Source organism: Oncorhynchus kisutch, linkage group LG18, assembly GCF_002021735.2.
Source record: "Oncorhynchus kisutch isolate 150728-3 linkage group LG18, Okis_V2, whole genome shotgun sequence".
Taxonomy (NCBI): Eukaryota; Metazoa; Chordata; class Actinopteri; order Salmoniformes; family Salmonidae; genus Oncorhynchus; species Oncorhynchus kisutch.
In genome coordinates, this window is record NC_034191.2 from 84,119,163 (window position 1) to 84,143,372 (window position 24,210).

Consider the following 24,210-nt stretch of genomic DNA (forward strand, 5'->3'; position numbering starts at 1 on the left):
CTCTCTCTCTCTCCCCCTCTCTCTCTCTCTCCCCCCTCTCTCTCTCTCCCCTCTCTCTCTCCCACCTCTCTCTCGCCACCTCTCTCTCTCGCCTCTCTCTCTCCCCCCTCTCTCTCTATCCCCCTCTCTCTCTATCCCCCTCTCACCCTCTCTCTCTATTCCCCCTCTCTCTCTATCCCCCTCTCTCTTAATCCCTCTCTCTCTCTCTCTATCCCCCTCTCTCTCTATCCCTCTCTCTCTCTCTATCCCTCTCTCTCTCTCTATCCCTCTCTCTCTCTCTATCCCTCTCTCTCTCTATCCCTCTCTCTCTCTATCCCTCTCTCTCTCTATCCCTCCTCTCTCTCTATCCCCTCTCTCTCTCTCTATCCCCTCTTCTCTCTCTATCCCTCTCTCTCTCTCTATCCCTCTCTCTCTCTATATCTCTCTCTATCCCTCTCTCTCTCTCCTATCCCTCTCTCTCTCTCTATCCCTCTCTCTCTCTCTATCCCTCTTCTCTCTCTATCCCTCTCTCTATTCTCTCTATCCTCTCTCTCTCTATATATCTCTCTCTCTATCCCTCTCTCTCTCTCTCTATCCCTCTATCCCTCTCTCTCTATCTATCCCTCTCTCTATCTATCTCTATCCCTCTCTCTCTATCCCCCTCTCTCTCTCCCCCCTCTCTCTCTCCCCCCTCTCTCTCTCTCCCCCTCTCTCTCTCTCTCCCCCTCTCTCTCTCTCCCCCTCTCTCTCTCTCCCCCTCTCTCTCTATCCCCCTCTCTCTCTATCCCCCCTCTCTCTCTATCCCCCTCTCTCTCTATCCCTCTCTCTCTCTCTATCCCTCTCTCTCTCTCTATCCCCCTCTCTCTCTATCCCTCTCTCTCTTCTATCCCTCTCTCTCTCTCTATCCCTCTCTCTCTCTCTATCCCTCTCTCTCTATCCTCTCTCTCTCTCTATCCCTCTCTCTCTCTATTCCCTCTCTCTCTCGTATATATCTCTCTCTATCCCCCTCTCTCTCTATCCTCTCTCCTCTCTATCATCCCTCTCTCTCTCTCTATCCCTCTCTCTCTCTCTTCCCTCTCTCTCTCTATCCCTCTCTCTCTCTCTATCCCTCTCTCTCTCTCTATCCCTCTCTCTCTCTATCCCTCTCTCTATCCCCTCTCTCTCTCTATCCCTCTCTCTCTCTATATATCTCTCTCTATCCCCCCTCTCTCTCTATCCCTCTCTCTCTCTCTATCCCTCTCTCTCTCTCTATCCCTCTCTCTCTCTCTATCCCTCTCTCTCTCTCTATCCCTCTCTCTCTCTATATATCTCTCCCTCTATCCCTCTCTCTATCCCCCCTCTATCTCTCTCTCTATCCCTCTCTTTCTCTCTATCCCCCTCTCTCTCTCTCTCTATCCCCCTCTATCCATCTCTACCCCTCTCTCTCACCACCTCCACCACAGACAGTGAGAGGTGTAAATCTCACAGATTGTCCCTGCCTCTCTCTCTCTCAAATAGACGAGAACTTTATTCTCAAACACGACCGAGCTTTCCTGTTGTCCATGGCCAACCGCGGCAAACACACCAACGGGTCCCAATTCTTCATGTGAGTAGAAATTCATGATAGTGCCATAACATTTACAAAGCTTTCTGGTTGATAGGATTCCACACAGGTTTGTACATGAGATGGCATTTGTTTTGCTGTTTATCTGAGGCCTGTCTTTGTATTATGCCAGGGCTATATACAGGTGAAGTCGGAAGTTTACATACACCTTAGCCAAATAGATTTAAGCTCAAGTTTTTCACAATTCCTGACATTTAATCCTAGTAAAAATCCCCTGTTTTAGGTCAGTTAGGATCACCACTTTATTTTAAGAATGTGAAATGTCAGAATAATTGTAGAGAGAATGATTGATTTATTTCAGCTTTTATTTCTTTCATCACATTCCCAGTGGGTCAGAAGTTTACATACACTCAATTAGTATTTGGTAGCATTGCCTTTAAATTGTTTAACTTGGGTCAAACGTTTCGGGTAGCCTTCCACAAGCTTCCTACCTCATGATGCCATCTATTTTGTGAAGTGCACCAGTCCCTCCTGCAGCAAAGCACCCCCACAACATTTTATTTATTTTAACTTTATTTTACGAGGCAAGTCAGTAAAGAACAAATTCTTATTTTCAATGACGGCCTAGGAACAGTGGGTTAACTGCCTGTTCAGGGGCAGAACGACAGATTTGTACCTTGTCAGCTCGGGGATTCGAACTTGCAACCTTTCGGTTACTAGTCCAACGCTCTAACCACTAGGCTACCCTGCCACCCATGATGCTGCCACCCCCATGCTTCACGGTTGGGATGGTGTTCTTCGGCTTGCAAGCATCCCCCCTTTTCCTCTAAACATAACAATGGTCATTATGGCCAAACAGTTCTATTTTTGTTTCATCAGACCAGAGGACATTTCTCCAAAAAGTACAATCTTTGTCCCCATGTGCAGTTGCAAACCATAGTCTGGCTTTTTTATGCCGGTCTCCTTCCTGAGCGGTATGACGGCTGCGTGGTCCCATGGAGTTTATACTTGCGTACTATTGTTTGTACAGATGCCCGTGGTACCTTCAGGTGTTTGGAAATATTCCCAAGGATGAATCAGACTTGTGGAGGTATACATTTTTTTCAGAGGTCTTGGCTGATTTCTTTTGATTTTCTGAGATTGAAGGCAGGCCTTGAAATACATCTACAGGTTCACTTCCAATTGACTCAAATGATGTATATTAGCCTACCAGAAGCTTCTAAAGCCATGACATCATTTTCTTGAATTTTCCAAGCTGTTTAATGGCACAGTCAACTTAGTGTATGTAAACTTCTGACCCACTGGAATTGTGATACAGTGAATTATAAGTGAAATAATCTCCCTGTAAACAATTGTTGGAAAAAGTACTTGTGTCATGCACAAAGTAGATGTCTGAACCGACTTGGCTAAACTATATATTTTGTTAACAAGAAATTTGTGGATTGGTTGAAAAATGAGTTTGTAATGACTCCAACCTAAGTGTTTGTGAACTTCCGACTTCAACTTGTATGTATTATGTTAGGTCTAAGCACTGCAGAATAGAGACCTGTCTATTTGTGTTACGTCAGGGCTAAGCACTGCAGAATAGAGACCTGTCTATTTGTGTTACGTCAGGGCTAAGCACTGCAGAATAGAGACCTGTCTATTTGTGTTACGTCAGGGCTAAGCACTGCAGAATAGAGACCTGTCTATTTGTGTTACGTCTGGGCTAAGCACTGCAGAATAGAGACCTGTCTATTTGTGTTACGTCAGGGCTAAGCACTGCAGAATAGAGACCTGTCTATTTGTGTTACGTCAGGGCTAAGCACTGCAGAATAGAGACCTGTCTATTTGTGTTACGTCTGGGCTAAGCACTGCAGAATAGAGACCTGTCTATTTGTGTTACGTCAGGTCTAAGCACTGCAGAATAGAGACCTGTCTATTTGTGTTACGTCTGGGCTAAGCACTGCAGAATAGAGACCTGTCTATTTGTGTTACGTCAGGGCTAAGCACTGCAAAATAGAGACCTGTCTATTTGTGTTACGTCTGGGCTAAGCACTGCAGAATAGAGACCTGTCTATTTGTGTTACGTCAGGGCTAAGCACTGCAGAATAGAGACCTGTCTATTTGTGTTTTCAAAGCTAAGCACTGCAAAATAGCATCATTTTGTCTGAATTTTGCAACCCTTCTCCCCTTCAGTCAGTCGATGTGCTTTAATGCACAGAAATAAACAAACATGGATTCCTTATTTTTTTCCACAAATAAGTTACAATGTTTCTCTTGCCATTTTTGTGTAAAATTTGCAGAAAGTCATCGTGCTCTTCCAAGGTAATATGTCTCCGGGGCTGTTTCTGTTTCTCTCTTCTCCTGTCTGTCTGTCTTTATCTCTCATTCACTAGTCTGTTTTAAACTTAGTAGGGCCCTATAAAATCCATGCTGCGGAGAATGCGGATGCAATCACGAATCCAGACAATTAAAATGGAATTCAACAATATTTTAAAAATGCATCAACTAAATGTATTGCATTTATTAGAAAAGTAATTTATTTTCCCCATATTATCGTAAAACATGAAGAGTCAACAGCACGGGAATGTATGTGTGCGTGTTTGTCTACCACTTTTTGTAGTAGCTGTTAGCGATGATGCTAATGTAATGACTTTCCCAAAAACCTTCTCAATTGAATGTTAATTACAATGTAACCTATGCCTACTTTGCAGAATATCATGATTATTTGCCTCAATCCAGTGGCCATTTTGTTTAGCAAATTCGGTCTCTGGCTGGTGCGCAGTTGAGTTAAAGAATCTCAAAAGGGGTCTCCTGATGTGGTTTAAGCATGGTTGTGGACTTAAAACATCACATTTGGTTGTTTTTCTATTCTAAAAAAAGTGTGATTTTGAGAGCGAAAACCTGAACCATTTCTGAAAAATGGAAACCTGGAAAACCTAAACAAAGAAACTGCATGTGGAGAAAAACTAGATGGAATCAAAGGGGTTTTCTAGGGCCGTAACTTAATGTACACTATGAACACAGCCTCTTTTCTACTGCACCAGGGCAGCAACACAACAGAGCCAGCAGTCATTTGAACATCCATCTAGATTATATATTATTGTAGTGTGAACATGTATTGTCTACTTCTGACATTGAGCACAGTGAGTCATTTGACAATGACTGTGTTGTCACAAAAGGTTCTGTTGTTCATGGCTCCAGAATACCTCAACACACACCAGTCCTCACCTCATTACAGAATACCTCAACACACACCTGTCCTCACCTCATTACAGAATACCTCAACACACACACACCTGTCCTCACCTCATAACAGAATACCTCAACACACACCAGTCCTCACCTCATAGCAGAATACCTCACACACACACACACACACACAGACCTGTCCTCACCTCATAACAGAATACCTCAACACACACCTGTCCTTACCTCATTACAGAATACCTCAACACACACCTGTCCTCACCTCATAACATAATACCTCAACACACACCTGTCCTTACCTCATTACAGAATACCTCAACACACAAACACCTGTCCTCACCTCATTACAGAATACCTCAACACACAAACACCTGTCCTCACCTCATTACAGAATACCTCAACACACACCTGTCCTTACCTCATTACAGAATACCTCAACACACACCTGTCCTTACCTCATAACATAATACCTCAACACACACCTGTCCTTACCTCATTACAGAATACCTCAACACACACACACCAGTCCTTACCTCATAACAGAATACCTCAACACACACCTGTCCTCACCTCATAACAGAATACCTCAACACACACCTGTCCTTACCTCATTACAGAATACCTCAACACACACCTGTCCTCACCTCATTACAGAATACCTCAACACACACCTGTCCTCACCTCATAACATAATACCTCAACACACACCTGTCCTCACCTGATAGCAGAATACTTCAACTATAGCTCTTCCTTTAAGCCCAGTATACTTGGTCATTACATTTTTTTTAACTTAAAAAACAAATAATTCAAAGATGTGTTGCAGATAAATGCTATGTAATAATGGCCATGGTTTCTACCTGTGTCTTGGTTGCCGTGACCTGTCCTCTCATTCTCTCCCTCCTTTCTCGCTGTGTTCCATAACTCTGCCTGGGCCATACTGGACTGTAACCCTGGTTGGATTCCTCGAACAGAACCACCAAGACAGCACCTCATCTCGATGGGTATGTCTTGTCTCACTACCTTGCAGCTCCAGAGAAGGTTTACTTGGCACATACAATTAATCAATACAACTATCTTGGTTGGCCCTAACCTCTCCCAGTTGTATTATTTTCAGTGTCTAACCTCGCTGTGGTACTGTGGTCCCTAACCTCTCCACCCCTCTCTGACCCTTTCTCCTCCCTGCAGGGTCCATGTGGTGTTTGGCCTGGTCATCTCAGGCTTTGAGGTGATCAAGAGGATTGAGGGTCTGAAGACGGACGGAGCCAGCAGGCCGTACGCTGATGTTAGGGTTATGGACTGTGGTCAGCTCATCACTAAGTCAGCCAACGATGGTAGGGACCACACTGCCTAGTCCCTCCCTCCATGGAGTGACTTATCTGTCATTCACTCCTGTGTTATCCCGTAGCTATTTAACTAGACTGGTAGTTTGTATTGTATTTATTGTGGATCCCCATTAGTTCCTGCCAAGGCAGCAGCTACTCTTCCTGGGGTTTATAATGGATCCCCATTAGTTCCTGCCAAGGCAGCAGCTACTCTTCCTGGGGTTTATAATGGATCCTCATTAGTTCCTGCCAAGGCAGCAGCTACTCTTCCTGGGGTTTATAATGGATCCCCATTAGTTCCTGCCAAGGCAGCAGCTACTCTTCCTGGGGTTTATTATGGATCCCCATTAGTTCCTGCCAAGGCAGCAGCTACTCTTCCTGGGGTTTATTATGGATCCCCATTAGTTCCTGTCAAGGCAGCAGCTACTCTTCCTGGGGTTTATTATGGATCCCCATTAGTTCCTGCCAAGGCAGCAGCTACTCTTCCTGGGGTTTATTATGGATCCCCATTAGTTCCTGTCAAGGCAGCAGCTACTCTTCCTGGGGTTTATTATGGATCCCCATTAGTTCCTGCCAAGGCAGCAGCTACTCTTCCTGGGGTTTATTATGGATCCCCATTAGTTCCTGTCAAGGCAGCAGCTACTCTTCCTGGGGTTTATTATGGATCCCCATTAGTTCCTGCCAAGGCAGCAGCTACTCTTCCTGGGGTTTATTATGGATCCCCATTAGTTCCTGCCAAGGCAGCAGCTACTCTTCCTGGGGTTTATAATGGATCCCCATTAGTTCCTGCCAAGGCAGCAGCTACTCTTCCTGGGGTTTATTATGGATCCCCATTAGTTCCTGTCAAGGCAGCAGCTACTCTTCCTGGGGTTTATTATGGATCCCCATTAGTTCCTGCCAAGGCAGCAGCTACTCTTCCTGGGGTTTATAATGGATCCCCATTAGTTCCTGCCAAGGCAGCAGCTACTCTTCCTGGGGTTTATTATGGATCCCCATTAGTTCCTGTCAAGGCAGCAGCTACTCTTCCTGGGGTTTATTATGGATCCCCATTAGTTCCTGCCAAGGCAGCAGCTACTCTTCCTGGGGTTTATAATGGATCCCCATTAGTTCCTGCCAAGGCAGCAGCTACTCTTCCTGGGGTTTATTATGGATCCCCATTAGTTCCTGCCAAGGCAGCAGCTACTCTTCCTGGGGTTTATTATGGATCCCCATTAGTTCCTGCCAAGGCAGCAGCTACTCTTCCTGGGGTTTATAATGGATCCCCATTAGTTCCTGCCAAGGCAGCAGCTACTCTTCCTGGGGTTTATTATGGATCCCCATCAGTTCCTGCCAAGGCAGCAGCTACTCTTCCTGGGGTCCAGCAGCATGAAGGCAGTTATACAATTTTAAAAACAATATATTCATTACAGAATTCACAACACACTGTGTGCACTCAGGCCCCAACTCTACTACCACATATCTACAACACACTGTGTGCACTCAGGCCCCAACTCTACTACCACATATCTACAACACACTGTGAGCACTCAGGCCCCAACTCTACTACCACATATCTACAACACACTGTGTGCACTCAGGCCCCAACTCTACTACCACATATCTACAACACACTGTGTGCACTCAGGCCCCAACTCTACTACCACATATCTACAACACACTGTGTGCACTCAGGCCCCAACTCTACTACCACATATCTACAACACACTGTGTGCACTCAGGCCCCAACTCTACTACCACATATCTACAACACACTGTGTGCACTCAGGCCCCAACTCTACTACCACATATCTACAACACACTGTGTGCACTCAGGCCCCAACTCTACTACCACATATCTACAACACACTGTGTGCACTCAGGCCCCAACTCTACTACCACATATCTACAACACAAAATCCATGCATTCGTGTGTATTTAACTTTTTATTTAACTATGCAAGTCAGTTAAGAAAAAAATCTTATTTACAATGACGGCCTACCGGGGAACAGTGGGTTAACTGCCTTGTTCATGGTCAGAACAGGAGATGTTTACCTTGTCAGCTCTGGGATTTGATCCAGCAACCTTTTGGTTACTGGCTCAACGTATGTTATCGTGTGTGTGTATGCATGTGTTTGTGTTGCTTTACAATCTCCGCTGTTTTTTAAAATCTGATTCTACTGCGTTATCATTTGCTTGATGTGGAATAGAGTTCCATGTAGTCATGGCTCTATGTAGTACTGTGCGCCTCCCATAGACTGTTCTGGACTTGGGGACTGTAAAGAGACCTCTGGTGGCATGTCTTGTCGGGTATGCATGGGTTTCCGAGCTGTGTGCCAGTCGTTTGGACAGACAGCTTGGTGCATTCAACATGTCAATACCTCTCATAAATAAAAGTAGTGATGAAGTCAATCTCTACTCCACTTTGAGCCAGGAGAGATTGACATGCATATTATTAATATTACCTCTCTGTGTACATCCAAGGGCCAGCCGTGCTGCCCTGTTCTGAGGGCCAGCCGTGCTGCCCTGTTCTGAGGGCCAGCCGTGCTGCCCTGTTCTGAGGGCCAGCCGTGCTGCCCTGTTCTGAGGGCCAGCCGTGCTGCCCTGTTCTGAGGGCCAGCCGTGCTGCCCTGTTCTGAGGGCCTGTAGGACCTGCCTTGTTGATAGTGTTGTTAAGAAGGTAGAAACTAGAGCCTGTAGTACCTGCCTTGTTGATAGTGTTGTTAAGAAGGTAGAAACTAGAGCCTGTAGTACCTGCCTTGTTGATAGTGTTGTTAAGAAGGTAGAAACTAGGGCCTGTAGGACCTGCCTTGTTGATAGTGCTGTTAAGAAGGTAGAAACTAGGGCCTGTAGGACCTGCCTTGTTGATAGTGTTGTTAAGAAGGTAGAAACTAGGGCCTGTAGGACCTGCCTTGTTGATAGTGTTGTTAAGAAGGTAGAAACTAGAGCCTGTAGGACCTGCCTTGTTGATAGTGTTGTTAAGAAGGTAGAAACTAGGGCCTGTAGGACCTGCCTTGTTGATAGTGTTGTTAAGAAGGTAGAAACTAGGGCCTGTAGGACGTGCCTTGTTGATAGTGTTGTTAAGGTAGAAACTAGAGCCTGTAGTACCTGCCTTGTTGATAGTGCTGTTAAGGTAGAAACTAGGGCCTGTAGTACCTGCCTTGTTGATAGTGTTGTTAAGAAGGTAGAAACTAGGGCCTGTAGTACCTGCCTTGTTGATAGTGTTGTTAAGAAGGTAGAAACTAGGGCCTGTAGGACCTGCCTTGTTGATGGTGTTGTTAAGAAGGTAGAAACTAGGGCCTGTAGGACCTGCCTTGTTGATAGTGTTGTTAAGAAGGTAGAAACTAGGGCCTGTAGGACCTGCCTTGTTGATAGTGTTGTTAAGAAGGTAGAAACTAGGGCCTGTAGGACCTGCCTTGTTGATGGTGTTGTTAAGAAGGTAGAAACTAGGCCCTGTAGGACCTGTCTTGTTGATAGTGTTGTTAAGAAGGTAGAAACTAGGGCCTGTAGGACCTGCCTTGTTGATGGTGTTGTTAAGAAGGTAGAAACTAGGCCCTGTAGGACCTGTCTTGTTGATAGTGTTGTTAAGAAGGTAGAAACTAGGGCCTGTAGTACCTGCCTTGTTGATAGTGTTGTTAAGAAGGTAGAAACTAGGGCCTGTAGTACCTGCCTTGTTGATAGTGTTTTTAAGAAGGTAGAAACTAGGGCCTGTAGTACCTGCCTTGTTGATAGTGTTGTTAAGAAGGTAGAAACTAGGGCCTGTAGTACCTGCCTTGTTGATAGTGTTGTTAAGAAGGTAGAAACTAGGGCCTGTAGTACCTGCCTTGTTGATAGTGTTGTTAAGAAGGTAGAAACTAGGGCCTGTAGGACCTGCCTTGTTGATAGTGTTGTTAAGAAGGTAGAAACTAGGGCCTGTAGTACCTGCCTTGTTGATAGTGTTGTTAAGAAGGTAGAAACTAGGGCCTGTAGGACCTGCCTTGTTGATAGTGTTGTTAAGAAGGCAGAGCAACGCTTTATTATAGGCAGACTTCTCCACTTCTCCTCTGTTGTGTATCAATATGTTGTGACCATGATAGTTTACCATCCAGGGTTACTCCAAGTAATTTAGTCACCTCATTTACACATTATTTTTTACAAGATTTATCTGAGTTTTTATTTTTTTATTTTTTTTATCAGAGTTTTTTTTTCTCCCAAATACAATGGTTTAAATTGTTTATATATTTAGGACTAACTTATTCCTTGCCACCCATTCTGAAACTAACTGCAGCTCTTTGTTAAGGGTTGCAGTCATTTTAGTTGCTGTAGTAGCTGACGTGTATAGTGTTGTCATCTGCGTTCATAGAGTGGCATGTCGTTAGTAAAGATTGAAAAAAGGGGCCTAGACATTCCTGATTCTCCCTGGATTATGTTGAAAACCTTTTGTTCATAAATCAAATTGTATTTGTCAGATGAGCCGAATACAACAAGTGTAGACCTTCCCATGAAATGCTTACTTACGAGCCCCTAACCAACAGTGCAGCTCAAAAATAGAGTTAAGAAAATAGTTACTTTTCATTTTATACTTTAGTTTATTTAGTAACACAATAAAATAATAATATCGAGGCTATATACAGGGGGTACCGGTACTGCGTCAATGTCTGGGGTACAGGTTAGGCGAGGTAATATGTACATGTAGGTAGGGATGGGTAAAGGGACTATGCATAGATAATAAACACAGAGTAGCAGCAGTGTAAAACAAAATGGAGGGGGGGGGGGGTGTCAATGTAAATAGTCCAGGTAGCCATTGATTAGTTGTCCAGCAGTTTTATGGTTTGGGGGTAGAAGCTGTTAAAGAGCCTTTTGGACCTGGACTTGATGCTCCGGTACCGCTTGCCGTGCGATAGCAGAGAGAAAAGGATATGACTTCGGTGACTGAAGTCTTTGACAATTTTTTAGGCCTTCCAGACTGGTAGTTGAAAACCTGCTGTTATTTTACGTACCTATTTAACTAGGTTGTTATTATACATACCAAGTGTTCAAGAGACATAAAGTGACATAAAACCACATCCCTATGAAGGAGAGACATTCCAATAATTTTAAGGTCTAATGCTACTCAGAATATATAGATGGCCATGGTCAGGCAAATAGCTGCAAGGACTTTCAGATGTTAATCCCAGATTCCAAATACAGCATTATTGTTGTTGTTCAAACCACTGAGTAGAGATCCGCCTTTTTTCTCTGTTCCCTTTATATCGCACTACTTTTGGCAAGGGGTCGTAGGGTAGTGCTGTGCTGCTCGTTGTCTCAGTGAATCTGGGTCATATTTTACAGCTCATAAGAGGATCACATTTTGATGCTGGTGGTGTTTCTAACAGGCTGTTGGTGCTGGGTGGGCGGTAACCTGCTCTCCATTCAGTCAGGCTCAGTGATGTGATCGCGGTGGAGTTAACAGCTGTCCTTCTGTTATCAGACGGACAGGGCGGCCAGACGGACAGGACACTTTAGTGCCGATCCGATATGTATTGCGACTTGATACTGTGGTTTTATTGCAATTCGATGTTCTAAACATATTACTCATAACTTTTGTGAAGCATCACAGCACAGTTGAAAAAATCTATGGCAAATAGAAATCAAAACTGGATGGTGTTCAGAGATAATGGGAGGGGTTGAGTGGAGCTGAAGGATGGGACTGGATGGTGTTCAGAGATAATGGGAGGGGTTGAGTGGAGCTGAAGGATGGGACTGGATGGTGTTCAGAGATAATGGGAGGGGTTGAGGGTAGCTGAAGGATGGGACTGGATGGTGTTCAGAGATAATGGGAGGGGTTGAGGGTAGCTGAAGGATGGGACTGGATGGTGTTCAGAGATAATGGGAGGGGTTGAGGGTAGCTGAAGGATGGGACTGGATGGTGTTCAGAGATAATGGGAGGGGTTGAGGGTAGCTGAAGGATGGGACTGGATGGTGTTCAGAGATAATGGGAGGGGTTGAGGGTAGCTGAAGGGTGGGACTGGATGGTGTTCAGAGATAATGGGAGGGGTTGAGGGTAGCTGAAGGGTGGGACTGGATGGTGTTCAGAGATAATGGGAGGGGTTGAGGGTAGCTGAAGGATGGGACTGGATGGTGTTCAGAGATAATGGGAGGGGTTGAGTGGAGCTGAAGGATGGGACTGGATGGTGTTCAGAGATAATGGGAGGGGTTGAGGGTAGCTGAAGGATGGGACTGGATGGTGTTCAGAGATAATGGGAGGGGTTGAGGGTAGCTGAAGGATGGGACTGGATGGTGTTCAGAGATAATGGGAGGGGTTGAGGGTAGCTGAAGGGTGGGACTGGATGGTGTTCAGAGATAATGGGAGGGGTTGAGTGGAGCTGAAGGATGGGACTAAAAACAAACAAAAGATATCTATTGTAAAATAGTGTCCATAAAATGGAAGTAGAAGCCTAAGTGGTAGTGTTCACTAGTTTCCTCCAATTAGGGGAGGGATCAATGGTACCTTTGGAAAGTATTCAGACTGACTTTTTCCACATTTTGTTAGTTACAGCCTTATTCTAAAAGGGATTTCCTCAATCTACACAATACCTCATAATGACAAAGCGAAAACAGGTTTTTAGAAATAAAAACAGAAATACCGTATACATTAGTATTCTGACCCTTTGCTACGAGACTCGAAATTGACCTCAGGTGCGTCCTATTTCCATTGATCTTTGAGATGTTTGTACAATTTGATTGGAGTCCATCTGATTTGGAAAGGCACACACCTGTCTATACAAGTTCCCACAGTTGACTCTGCATTTACTCAACAAAGCACTGAGTAAATGGTCAGAATACTTATGCAAATGTGATATTAAAGTTTTTTTTACATTATCAAAAAAATCAAACCTGTTTTTGCTTTGTCATTCTGGGGCATTGTGTGTAGATTGATGAGAAAAACAACTATTAAGTTAATTTTAGAATAAGGCTGTAACCTAACAATATGTGAAAAGTCAAAGGGTCTGAATACTTTTATTTTATTTCACCTTTATTTAACCAGGTAGGCTAGTTGAGAACACCTTTATTTAACCAGGTAGGCTAGTTGAGAACACCTTTATTTAACCAGGTAGGCTAGTTGAGAACACCTTTATTTAACCAGGTAGGCTAGTTGAGAACACCTTTATTTAACCAGGTAGGCTAGTTGAGAACACCTTTATTTAACCAGGTAGACTAGTTGAGAACACCTTTATTTAACCAGGTAGGCTAGTTGAGAACACCTTTATTTAACCAGGTAGGCTAGTTGAGAACACCTTTATTTAACCAGGTAGGCTAGTTGAGAACACCTTTATTTAACCAGGTAGGCTAGTTGAGAACACCTTTATTTAACCAGGTAGGCCACTTGAGAACACCTTTATTTAACCAGGTAGGCTAGTTGAGAACACCTTTATTTAACCAGGTAGGCTAGTTGAGAACACCTTTATTTAACCAGGTAGGCCAGTTGAGAACACCTTTATTTAACCAGGTAGGCTAGTTGAGAACACCTTTATTTAACCAGGTAGGCCAGTTGAGAACAAGTTCTCATTTACAATTGCGACCTGGCCAAGATAAAGCAAAGCAGTTTGACACATACAACGACACAGAGTTACACATGGAGTAAAACAAACATACAGTCAATAATACAGTATAAACAAGTCTATATACGATGTGAGCAAATGAGGTGAGAAAAGGGAGGTAAAGGCAAAAAAAGGCCATGGTGGCAAAGTAAATACAATATAGCAAGTAAAACACTGGAATGGTAGATTTGCAGTGGAAGAATGTGCAAAGTAGAAATAAAAATAATGGGGTGCAAAGGAGCAAAATAAATACATTCATTAAATACAGTAGGGAAAGAGGTAGTTGTTTGGGCTAAATTATAGGTGGGCTATGTACAGGTGCAGTAATCTGTGAGCTGCTCTGACAGCTGGTGCTTAAAGCTAGTGAGGGAGATAAGTGTTTCCAGTTTCAGAGATTTTTGTAGTTCGTTCCAGTCATTGGCAGCAGAGAACTGGAAGGAGAGGCGGCCAAAGATTGGTTTTGGGGGTGACCAGAGAGATATACCTGCTGGAGCGCGTGCTACAGGTGGGTGATGCTATGGTGACCAGCGAGCTGAGATAAGGGGGGACTTTACCTAGCAGGGTCTTGTAGATGACATGGAGCCAGTGGGTTTGGCGACGAGTATGAAGCGAGGGCCAGCCAACGAGAGCGTACAGGTCGCAATGGTGGGTAGTGTATGGGGCTTTGGTGACAAAACGGATTGCACTGTGATAGACTGCATCCAATTTGTTGAGTAGGGTATTGGAGGCTATTTTGTAAATGACATCGCCGAAGTCGAGGATTGGTAGGATGGTCAGTTTTATAAGGGTATGTTTGGCAGCACGAGTGAAGGATGCTTTGTTGCGAAATAGGAAGCCGATTCTAGATTTAACTTTGGATTGGAGATGTTTGATATGGGTCTGGAAGGAGAGTTTACAGTCTAACCAGACACCTAGGTATTTGTAGTTGTCCACGTATTCTAAGTCAGAGCCGTCCAGAGTATTGATGTTGGACAGGCGGGTAGGTGCAGGCAGCGATCGGTTGAAGAGCATGCATTTAGTTTTACTTGTATTAAAGAGCAATTGGAGGCCACGGAAGGAGAGTTGTATGGCATTGAAGCTTGCCTGGAGGGTTGTTAACACAGTGTCCAAAGAAGGACTTTCCAAAGGCACTGTATTTTATATATTTAAAACAATATATATTGGGAATTTTAAATTATTGCATTGATGGAAGTGTCTTGTCTTTTACTATGGATTAAGTGGTACAGTTGAGGTTGGAAGTTTACATACACTTAGGTTGGAGTCATTAACTCGTTTTTCAACCCCTCCACAAATTTTTATCAACAATTGTTTACAGACAGATTATGTAACTTATAATTCACTGTATCACAATTCCAGAGGGTCAGAAGTTGACATAACACTACGTTGACTGCGCCTTTAAACAGCTTGGAAAATTCCAGAAAATAATGTCATTGCATTAGAAGTGTCTGATAGGCTAATTGACATCATTTGAGTCAATAGAAAGTGTACAAAAATAGATGTGTTTGGCCATAATGACCATCGTTATGTTTTGAGGAAAAAGGAGGAGGCTTGCAAGTCTAAGAACACCATCCCAACCGTGAAGCATGGGGGTGGCAGCATCATGTTGTGGGGGTGCTTTGCTGCAGGAGGGACTGGTACTCTTCACAAAATAGATGGCATCATGAGGCTGGAACATTTATGTGGATATATTGAAGCAACATCTCAAGACATCAGTCAGGAAGTTAAAGCTTGGTCGCAAATGGGTCTTCCAAATGGACAATGACCCCAAGCATACTTCCAAAGTTGTGGCAAAGTGGCTTAAGGACAACAAAGTTACGGTATTGGAGTGGCCATCACTAAGCCCTGACCTCAATCCTATAGGAAATGTGTAGGCAGAACTGAAAAGGAGTGTGCGAGCAAGGAGGCCTACAAACCTGACTGTTACACCAGCTCTGTCAGGAGGAATGGGGGAAAATTCACCCAAATTATTGTGGGAAGCTTGAGGGAGGCTACCCGAAACATTTGATCCAAGTTAAACAATTTAAAGGCAATGCTACCAAATACTAATTGAGTGTATGTAGACAAACTAAAAACGATGGGTAATAGAAAAATAATAAAGAACGAGAGAGGATAGAAAGAGGGATGTAGGGTTGAAAACCGTGTCAGAAAGGCAAAATTGTTTGACCCACTGAGAATGTGATGGAATAAATAAAAGCTGAAATAAATCATTCTCTCAACTATTATTCTGACGTTTCAGATTCTTAAAATAAAGTGATGATCCTAACTGAACAAAGACAGGACATTTTTACTAGGATTAAATGTCAGGAATTGTGAAAAACTGAGTTTAAATGTATTTGGCTTTATTTAGGTTTATGTAAACTTCCGACTGTATATGTCTGTTACGTTTATGGGGGGTCAATTAAGGAAGACATCCTCTTCTGCAAACCACTAGAAACCAGGACAACATGAGAGGATATTTTTAAAGTAGTGGACAGCTTTGTGACATCTAATGGACTTTGGTGGTCAAGATGTGTTGTTATCTGTACTGATGGTGCAAAAGCCATGACAGGGAGACATAGTGGAGTAGTAATACGTGTGCAAGCAGTGAATGTGCACCTGTGGAACGGTCGTTAAGACACTAACAGCTTACAGACTGTAGGCAATTTCGTAGAGCTGTGATGGGGTCTCGTAGAGCTGTGTCGTGATGGGGTCTAGTAGAGCTGTGGTGTGATGGGGTCTAGTAGAGCTGTGGTGTGATGGGGTCTAGTAGAGCTGTGGTGTGATGGGGTCTAGTAGAGCTGTGGTGTGTTGGGTCTAGTAGAGCTGTGGTGTGATGGGTCTAGTAGAGCTGTGGTGTGATGGGTCTAGTAGAGCTGTGGTGTGTTGGGTCTAGTAGAGCTGTGGTGTGATGGGTCTAGGAGAGCTGTGGTGTGATGGGTCGGCTCTGGTAGAGCTGTGGTGGGATGGGATGGGCCGGGCCTTGTGGAGCTGTTCTGAGGTGGATCTAGCATGGTAAGTCTGTGCTCTGTTGGGCCTGGCCTTGTAGAGCTGTTTTGTAATGGGCCGGGTGTAGGAGAGCTGTGTTGTGATGGGCCGGGTCTGGTCTGGTAGAGCTGTGTTGTAATGGACCGGGCCTAGTGGAGCGACTGCTCTTGTAGAGCTGTGCTGTAATAAGCCGTGTCTGGCTATTCTCTCCTGTGGATGGTGGGGGTACTGTTGTTTCAGAAGGTGGGTCAGGGGGCCTCTGCTGCTGGGGTGATGGGTGTGGGTCCCTGCCAAGAGTTGCATCCTTTAGGTCCATAGCAAAGGTTCTGATACTGTCTTGTTCAAGGTGTATATTATCGTGTAAGTGTTCACATGTCAGATGAGTGGGATGGTGAGCCATTCTGACATTGAGCAGTGAGGCACAGTCCACAGTCATCTCTTGATTCATTTAATGTCAATCAACTGTCCTGGGGAGTCTTTTCTTGGTAGGAGGGTGGACACTACTATAGTGGTTGTTGGGAACATGGCCTGTGCCCACTCTGCCACTCTTCCTTCTCACTGCCGCAGATGATACATTTTCACCTTACGTTTTCAGGTGTGTCAATCCTTGTCTGACTGAGTAGCTGCATTACACTCTCAGTTGTAGCACACCAGAATGTATACACCTGGTGTCTAGGGAATCATCTTTCCTGGACTAAGAACTTCCCATTTGAATCATTAAGGATTGCAGTTGTGTGTGTGTGGTTGACCTGGGCTGGAGCAGACTGGGAGGCTGGTTAGTTGACCTGGGCTGGAGCAGACTGGGCAGCTGGTAGGTTGACCTGGGTTGGAGCATACTGGGAGGCTGGTTGGTTGACCTGGGCTGGAACAGACTGGGGAGGCTGGTAGGTTGACCTGGGCTGTGGCAGACTGGGAGGCTGGTTGGTTGACCTGGGCTGTGGCAGACTGGGAGGCTGGTTGGTTGACTTGGGCTGTGGCAGACTGGGAGGCTGGTGCAGTGTCATCAGGCTGTGTGGTGGCTATGCTGGTTGTGCTGGTCTCAGGTTCTACCTGTGTTGTACCAAGCTTGTGGACATGTTCTCTAGATGCAGAGGACATAATGACTAGCTGCTGGTTGACGGTGTCAATGTACCTCTCTCTCTGCTCTAGCTCCTCTCTCGTTGTGCTCAGATGGTGTCTGAGGTCATCAGTTGTCTGACTCAGTTTGTCCAATCTTCTCTCTAATTTAGCAATAGATGCTCTGCTCTCCTCCCTGAACTGTTTCATCTCTTCTTTTAGTTTCTGGACAGTGTCCTCTTGAAGCTTGTTCTCTCTGAGTTCTATGACCTCTGCTTCGACTAGATAGAAGGTGTTGTGGAAACATTGCATAGCTGGTGTTCTTGGTGTTTTAGGCATGTTCTTGGCTCTGTCTGCTACAGGTGAGGTAGGTAGAGGGCTTCTTGCTGGGTCACAGAGGCTGTTGGGGCCGTTGGGGCCTGCTTTTCTCCGTCATCCCCCTCTACTTTTTCCTCAGCTTCTGAGATGAGTTCAGCTTCTACTTTTAGGGTAGAAAACATATTCTCAAAAGCCATGAGGCTTGAATCATTGCCTTGTATCAATACAATTCCATTATTGTAGAAGTTGACAGCTTGACACCTGTTGCTCTGGTCAGCTTCTTCAAAAATGCTGATCTGACAGCCTTGGCTGATGCAAATTACCCTTCTTCATACGTGCCCTCGTTTGTTATTAAATATTACGTTGGTTCTTGTTTTGTAACTGGTAAGCTCTGCAAACAGACATTCATGGTTCTGTCCCATCATCAATCCTCTGAAACGTTTCTTATCTTTCTCTGTCTGGATGTCTGGTGGGTAAATCATTATCATAGCAACGCTGGTGATGTTGGCTACAATGCTGCAATAGAAGCCTACCTTTTCCAAAACAGCATTGTTTCTTGTATTACTGTCTCTAGTGTCTTTACTTTAATATCCTTGGTCTTCTGTTCTTTTGTCTTTCTATTATTTAGTTAGCTAGCTAGCTTATTTTAGGAGAGTCCCATCAACTGCTTAGCAACTGGTAAACAATTCAGCTAGCTAAGATAACTGTACAATTTGATAAAAATAGTAACTTCTTCAAAAGCTTATCTTTGTTGCTTGTTTTGTCCCCCCCCCCCCCCCTCCTCACACACTAATGTACTTAAATCTAAAAACCATAGGAGTTCGTTTTTTTCAGCAGCTTCTGCTCAATTTGGAACTCTGGAACGTGTCTCTCTCTCGCTGTATCTCTCATTCTGTGTCTCTGTCTGTCGGTCTCTCTCGCTGTGTGTTTGTGTTTCTCTCTCGCTGTGTGTCTCTCACTCACACTGTCTGTTTCTGTCTCTGTGTGTGTGTGTGTTTCTCTCTCTCTCTCTCCTTCTCTCTCTCTCTCCTTCTCTCTCTCTCTCTGTCTCTCTCTCTGTCTCTCTCTCTGTCTCTCTCTCTGTCTCTCTCTCTGTCTCTCTCTCTGTCTCTCTCTGTCTCTCTGTATTCTGTAGTTCTGGAAGGAAAGAGGAAGCGGCGGTCGCATTCTGCAGACTCCTCCCTCAGTTCTCTTGGCTCCTCTCAGTTCTCCTCTCTGGAGTCTGGGAGTGAATCTGAGGAGAAGCACCACCACCACAGGCGAAAGAGACACTCCAAGAGCAAACGCTCCAAGAAGAGGAGGAGAGAGAGGGAGGTGAAGAGAGAGGGTCACACTGACAGGGTGGAGCCTGGTCTAAAGGGGTGAGGTTCACTGTGGACTACCTCACACCAATATGGCTAAATTAATCACAAGACATTTCGGGCTTATTATGATGTGCAACTCTCCTGCACATTTGAGGTGTCAGATCTGTTTACATTCCATGGTTGTGATGTTTTTTTAATTGGTATGGTTTTGTTGCTGCTCACTCAATAATTTTCTCACAGCCCTGTGGATGGAGGGATGGTGGCGGTAGCTGTGGAGGAGGAGGGTGGAGGGAAGGAGCAGGGTGGTTTGAAGAGAGAGAAACCAGTAGTTCGTCCAGAGGAGATCCCTCCTGTTCCTGAGAACCGCTTCCTATTGAGGAGAGACCAGCCGGGTCAGGAGGACCATCCAGACACGTCAGTATATCTCTGATACTAACCCTCTCTCTGTTACTAAACCTGTTAACCAGCCGGGTCAGGAGGACCAACCAGACACGTCAGTCTCTTGATTCTGATCCTACCATGTATTGCATCCCTAGAGGGTCAATCTAGTCCCGGATGTATCTAATCTAGGATCAATCTAGTCCGGGGCCAATTCAGGCTCAGTCTAATCTTGTTTAATATAGTAGTTACCTAATTTAACTCAATAATTGACCACTTGACCTAGAATGTTAATTGAAAAATGCCTGTCATTGAAAAGGGGGCATTAATTAACTTTTTTAACTTCTTAAGGCTGAGATCCCGCTAACAAGATCGATATGACAACAGCCAGTGAAAGTGCAGTGCGCCAAATTCAAAACAACAGAAATCCCATAATTAAAATTCCTCAAAAATAGAAGTATTTCACACCATTTTAAAGATACACTTCTTGTTAATCCCCAGTGTCCGATCAAATAGGCTTTACGGCGAAAGCACCACAAACGATTATGTTAGGTCAGAGCCAAGTCACAGAAAAACACAGCCATTTTTCCAGCCAAAGAGAGGAGTCACAAAATCAGAAATAGAGAGAGAATGAATCACTAACCTTTGATCTTCATCAGCTGACACTCATACGACTTCATGTTACACAAAACATGTATGTTTTTGTTCGATAAAGTTTATACACTGCTCAAAAAAATTAAGGGAACACTTAAACAACACAATGTAACTCCAAGTCAATCACACTTCTGTGAAATAAAACTGTCCACTTAGGAAGCAACACTGATTGACAATACATTTCACATGCTGTTGTGCAAATGGAATAGACAACAGGTGAAAATTATAGGCAATTAGCAAGACACCCCCAATAAAGGAGTGGTTATGCAGGTGGGGACCACAGACCACTTCTCAGTTCCTATGCTTCCTGGCTGATGTTTTGGTCACTTTTGAATGCTGGCGGTGCTTTCACTCTAGTGGTAGCATGAGACGGAGTTTACAACCCACACAAGTGGCTCAGGTAGTGCAGCTCATCCAGGATGGCACATCAATGCGAGCTGTGGCAAGAAGGTTTGCTGTGTCTGTCAGCGTAGAGTCCAGAGCATGGAGGCGCTACCAGAAAACAGGCCAGTACATCAGGAGACGTGGAGGCGGCCGTAGGAGGGCAACAACCCAGCAGCAGGACCGCTACCTCCGCCTTTGTGCAAGGAGGAGCAGGAGGAGCACTGCCAGAGCCCTGCAAAATGACCTCCAGCAGGCCACAAATGTGCATGTGTCTGCTCAAACGGTCAGAAACAGACTCCATGAGGGTGGTATGAGGGTCCGACGTCCACAGGTGGGGGGGGGTTGTGCTTACAGCCCAACACCGTGCAGGACGTTTGGCATTTGCCAGAAAACACCAAGATTGGCAAATTCACCACTGGCGCCCTGTGCTCTTCACAGATGAAAGCAGGTTCACACTGAGCAAGTGACAGAGTCTGTAGACGCCGTGGAGAACGTTCTGCTGCCTGCAACATCCTCCAGCATGACCGGTTTGGTGGTGGGTCAGTCATGGTGTGGGGTGGCATTTCTTTGGGGGGCCGCACAGCCCTCCATGTGCTCGCCAGAGGTAGCCTGACTGCCATTAGGTACCAAGATGAGATCCTCAGACCCCTTGTGAGACCATATGCTGGTGCGGTTGGCCCTGGGTCCCTCCTAATGCAAGACAATGCTAGACCTCATGTGGCTGGAGTGTGTCAGCAGTTCCTGCAAGAGGAAGGCATTGATGCTATGGACTGGCCCGCCCGTTCCCCAGAACTGAATCCAATTGAGCACATCTGGGACATCATGTCTCGCTCCATCCACCAACGCCACGTTGCACCACAGACTGTCCAGGAGTTGGCGGGTGCTTTAGTCCAGGTCTGGGAGGAGATCCCTCAGGAGACCATCCGCAACCTCATCAGAAGCATGCCCAGGCGTTGTAGGGAGGTCATACAGACATGTGGAGGCCACACACACTACTGAGCCTCATTTTGACTTGTTTTAAGGACATTACATCAAAGTTGGATCAGCCTGGAGTGTGGTTTTCCACTTTGATTTTGAGTGTGACTTCAAATCCAGACCTCCATGGGTTGATCAATTTGATTTCCATTGATAATTTTTGTGTGATTTTGTTGTCAGCACATTCAACTATGTAAAGAAAAAAGTATTTAATAAGAATATTTCATTCAGATCTAGGATGTGTTATTTTAGTGTTCCCTTAATTTTTTTGAGCAGTGTATTTTTATAAAAAAACCGCGCCAATGTAAACTCAGATTATGTTCAGTAGTTCCAAAAACATCCGGTGATTTTGCAGAGCCACATCAATTTACAGAAATACTCATAATAAATGTTGATGATAATAAGTGTTGATGATAATAAGTGTTATGCATGGAACTTTAGATACACTTCTCCTTAATGTAACCGCTGTGTCAGAATGCAGAATGCACTCCCAGGAATCCCAGTTCCACAATAAATGTTTGATTTGTTCGATAATATCCATAATTTATGTGGATTCAAAGTTACGAAGCGTGTTCACTAGGAGCAGACGAAATGTCAAAGTTCCATTACAGTCCGTAGAAACATGTCAAACGATGTATAGAATCAATCTTTAGGATGTTTTTAACATAAATCTTCAATAATGTTCCAACCGGAGAATTCCTTTGTCTGTAGAAAAGCAATGGAACGTGAGCTACCTCATCTGAACGAGCGTCACGAGCTTGTGGCACTCTGCCAGACCACCGACTCAAAGAGCCCTTATGAGCCTCTCCTTTACAGTAGAAGCCTCAAACAAGTTTCTAAAGACTGTTGACATCTAGTGGAAGCCCTAGGAAGTGCAACATGACCAATATCCCACTGTATCTTCAATAGGGAATGAGTTGAAAAATGACCAACCTCAGATTTCCCACTTCCTGGTTGGATTTTTTTCTCAGGTTTTTGCCTGCCATATGAGTTCTGCTTTACTCACAGACATCATTCAAACAGTTTTAGAAACTTCAGTGTGTTTTCTATCCAAATATACTAATACGATGCATATATTAACAACTGGTACTGAGTAGCTCTGGGCACCTTATTCATCCAAGCTACTCGATACTGCCCCCAGCCATTTAAGCCTCAAAATGACCTAAACTGAAAATCAAATGGCTTCCAGTTTGTTTGTCTATAATTGTGTTCATGTTATTTCCAGAACTAAGCCAGAGGTCTCCTCCCTTCCCAATGACCTGAAGCAGTCTGTCACCAAGTCTGGACGCAAGATCAAAGGCAGAGGGACAATGGTACATTATCCTATTTTAACTACTACAATGCTATACCAGTGGTACATTATCATATTATACCTATTACCATACTATACAAATGGTACATTATCAGATTATACATCTTACCATACTATACCAATGGTACATTATCCTATTATACATATTACCATACTATACCAATGGTACATTATCATATTATACATATTACCACACTATACAAATGGTACATAATATTACAACAACTACCATAATATAACAGTGGTACATTATCCTAGTATAACTACTACCATACTATGCCAATGGAACATAATATTATAACTACTACCATACTATAACAATGGTACATTATCCTATTATAACTACCACTATATAATAACAATGGTACATGATCATATTCTAACGACTATAATGATGCACCATGTTTACATAATATTACAACTATACCAATGGTACATAGCATTATAACTACTACCATACCAAGGGTACATTTCATATTACAAATACTACCATACTATACCAATGGTACATTATCCTACTATAACTACTACCATACTACACCAATGGTACATATTATAACTACTACCGTACACGTGGTACATATATAATGACTTCCATACCAATGGTACATTGTCCTATTATAACTGCTACCATACTATAACAATGACACATTATCCTATTATAACTACCATGATATAATACCGATTGAACATTTTTCTATTATAACGACTACCATACTATAACAATGGTGCATTATACTATTATAACTACTACCATACTACACCAATGGTACATATTACAACTACTACCATACCACTGGTACATGTGACTACTACCATACTACACCAATGGTACATGTATCTACTACCATACTACACACATGGTACATGTAACTACTACTGTACCCAATGGTACATATTATAACAGCTACCAAACTATACCAATGGTACATATATAACGACTACCATACTATGACAATGGTTCTTTATATTATAACTACTACCATACTATGACAATGGTACATCATGTTTTAACTACTAACATACTACACCAATGGTACATATCATAACTACTACCATACTATACCAATGGTTCTTTATATTATAACTACTACCATACTATGACAATGGTACATAATGTTATAACCACTACTATACTATAACAATGGTTCATCATTGTCATCAACTACTACCATACCAATGGTACATTATCCTATTGTAACTACTATAATATAATACCAATGGTTCATTATCCTATTATAACTACTACCATCCTATTCCAATGTAACATAATATTATAACTACTACCATACTA

At 43.8% G+C, this 24,210-nt stretch overlaps 1 protein-coding gene across 4 annotated transcripts in view; it reads left to right on the forward strand.

Moving 5' to 3' along the window:
* nktr (natural killer cell triggering receptor) overlaps nucleotides 1-24,210 on the forward strand; it is a 129,911-nt gene that overhangs the window by 41,288 nt on the left and 64,413 nt on the right. For all 4 annotated transcript variants that reach the window (XM_031796913.1, XM_031796915.1, XM_031796914.1 and 1 more), the window contains 6 exons: nucleotides 1,477-1,564; nucleotides 5,686-5,715; nucleotides 5,900-6,045; nucleotides 19,045-19,270; nucleotides 19,454-19,627; nucleotides 22,830-22,917. In XM_031796913.1, the coding sequence (XP_031652773.1) occupies nucleotides 1,477-1,564; nucleotides 5,686-5,715; nucleotides 5,900-6,045; nucleotides 19,045-19,270; nucleotides 19,454-19,627; nucleotides 22,830-22,917 (752 nt within the window). The remainder of the gene's footprint in view (nucleotides 1-1,476; nucleotides 1,565-5,685; nucleotides 5,716-5,899; nucleotides 6,046-19,044; nucleotides 19,271-19,453; nucleotides 19,628-22,829; nucleotides 22,918-24,210) is intronic.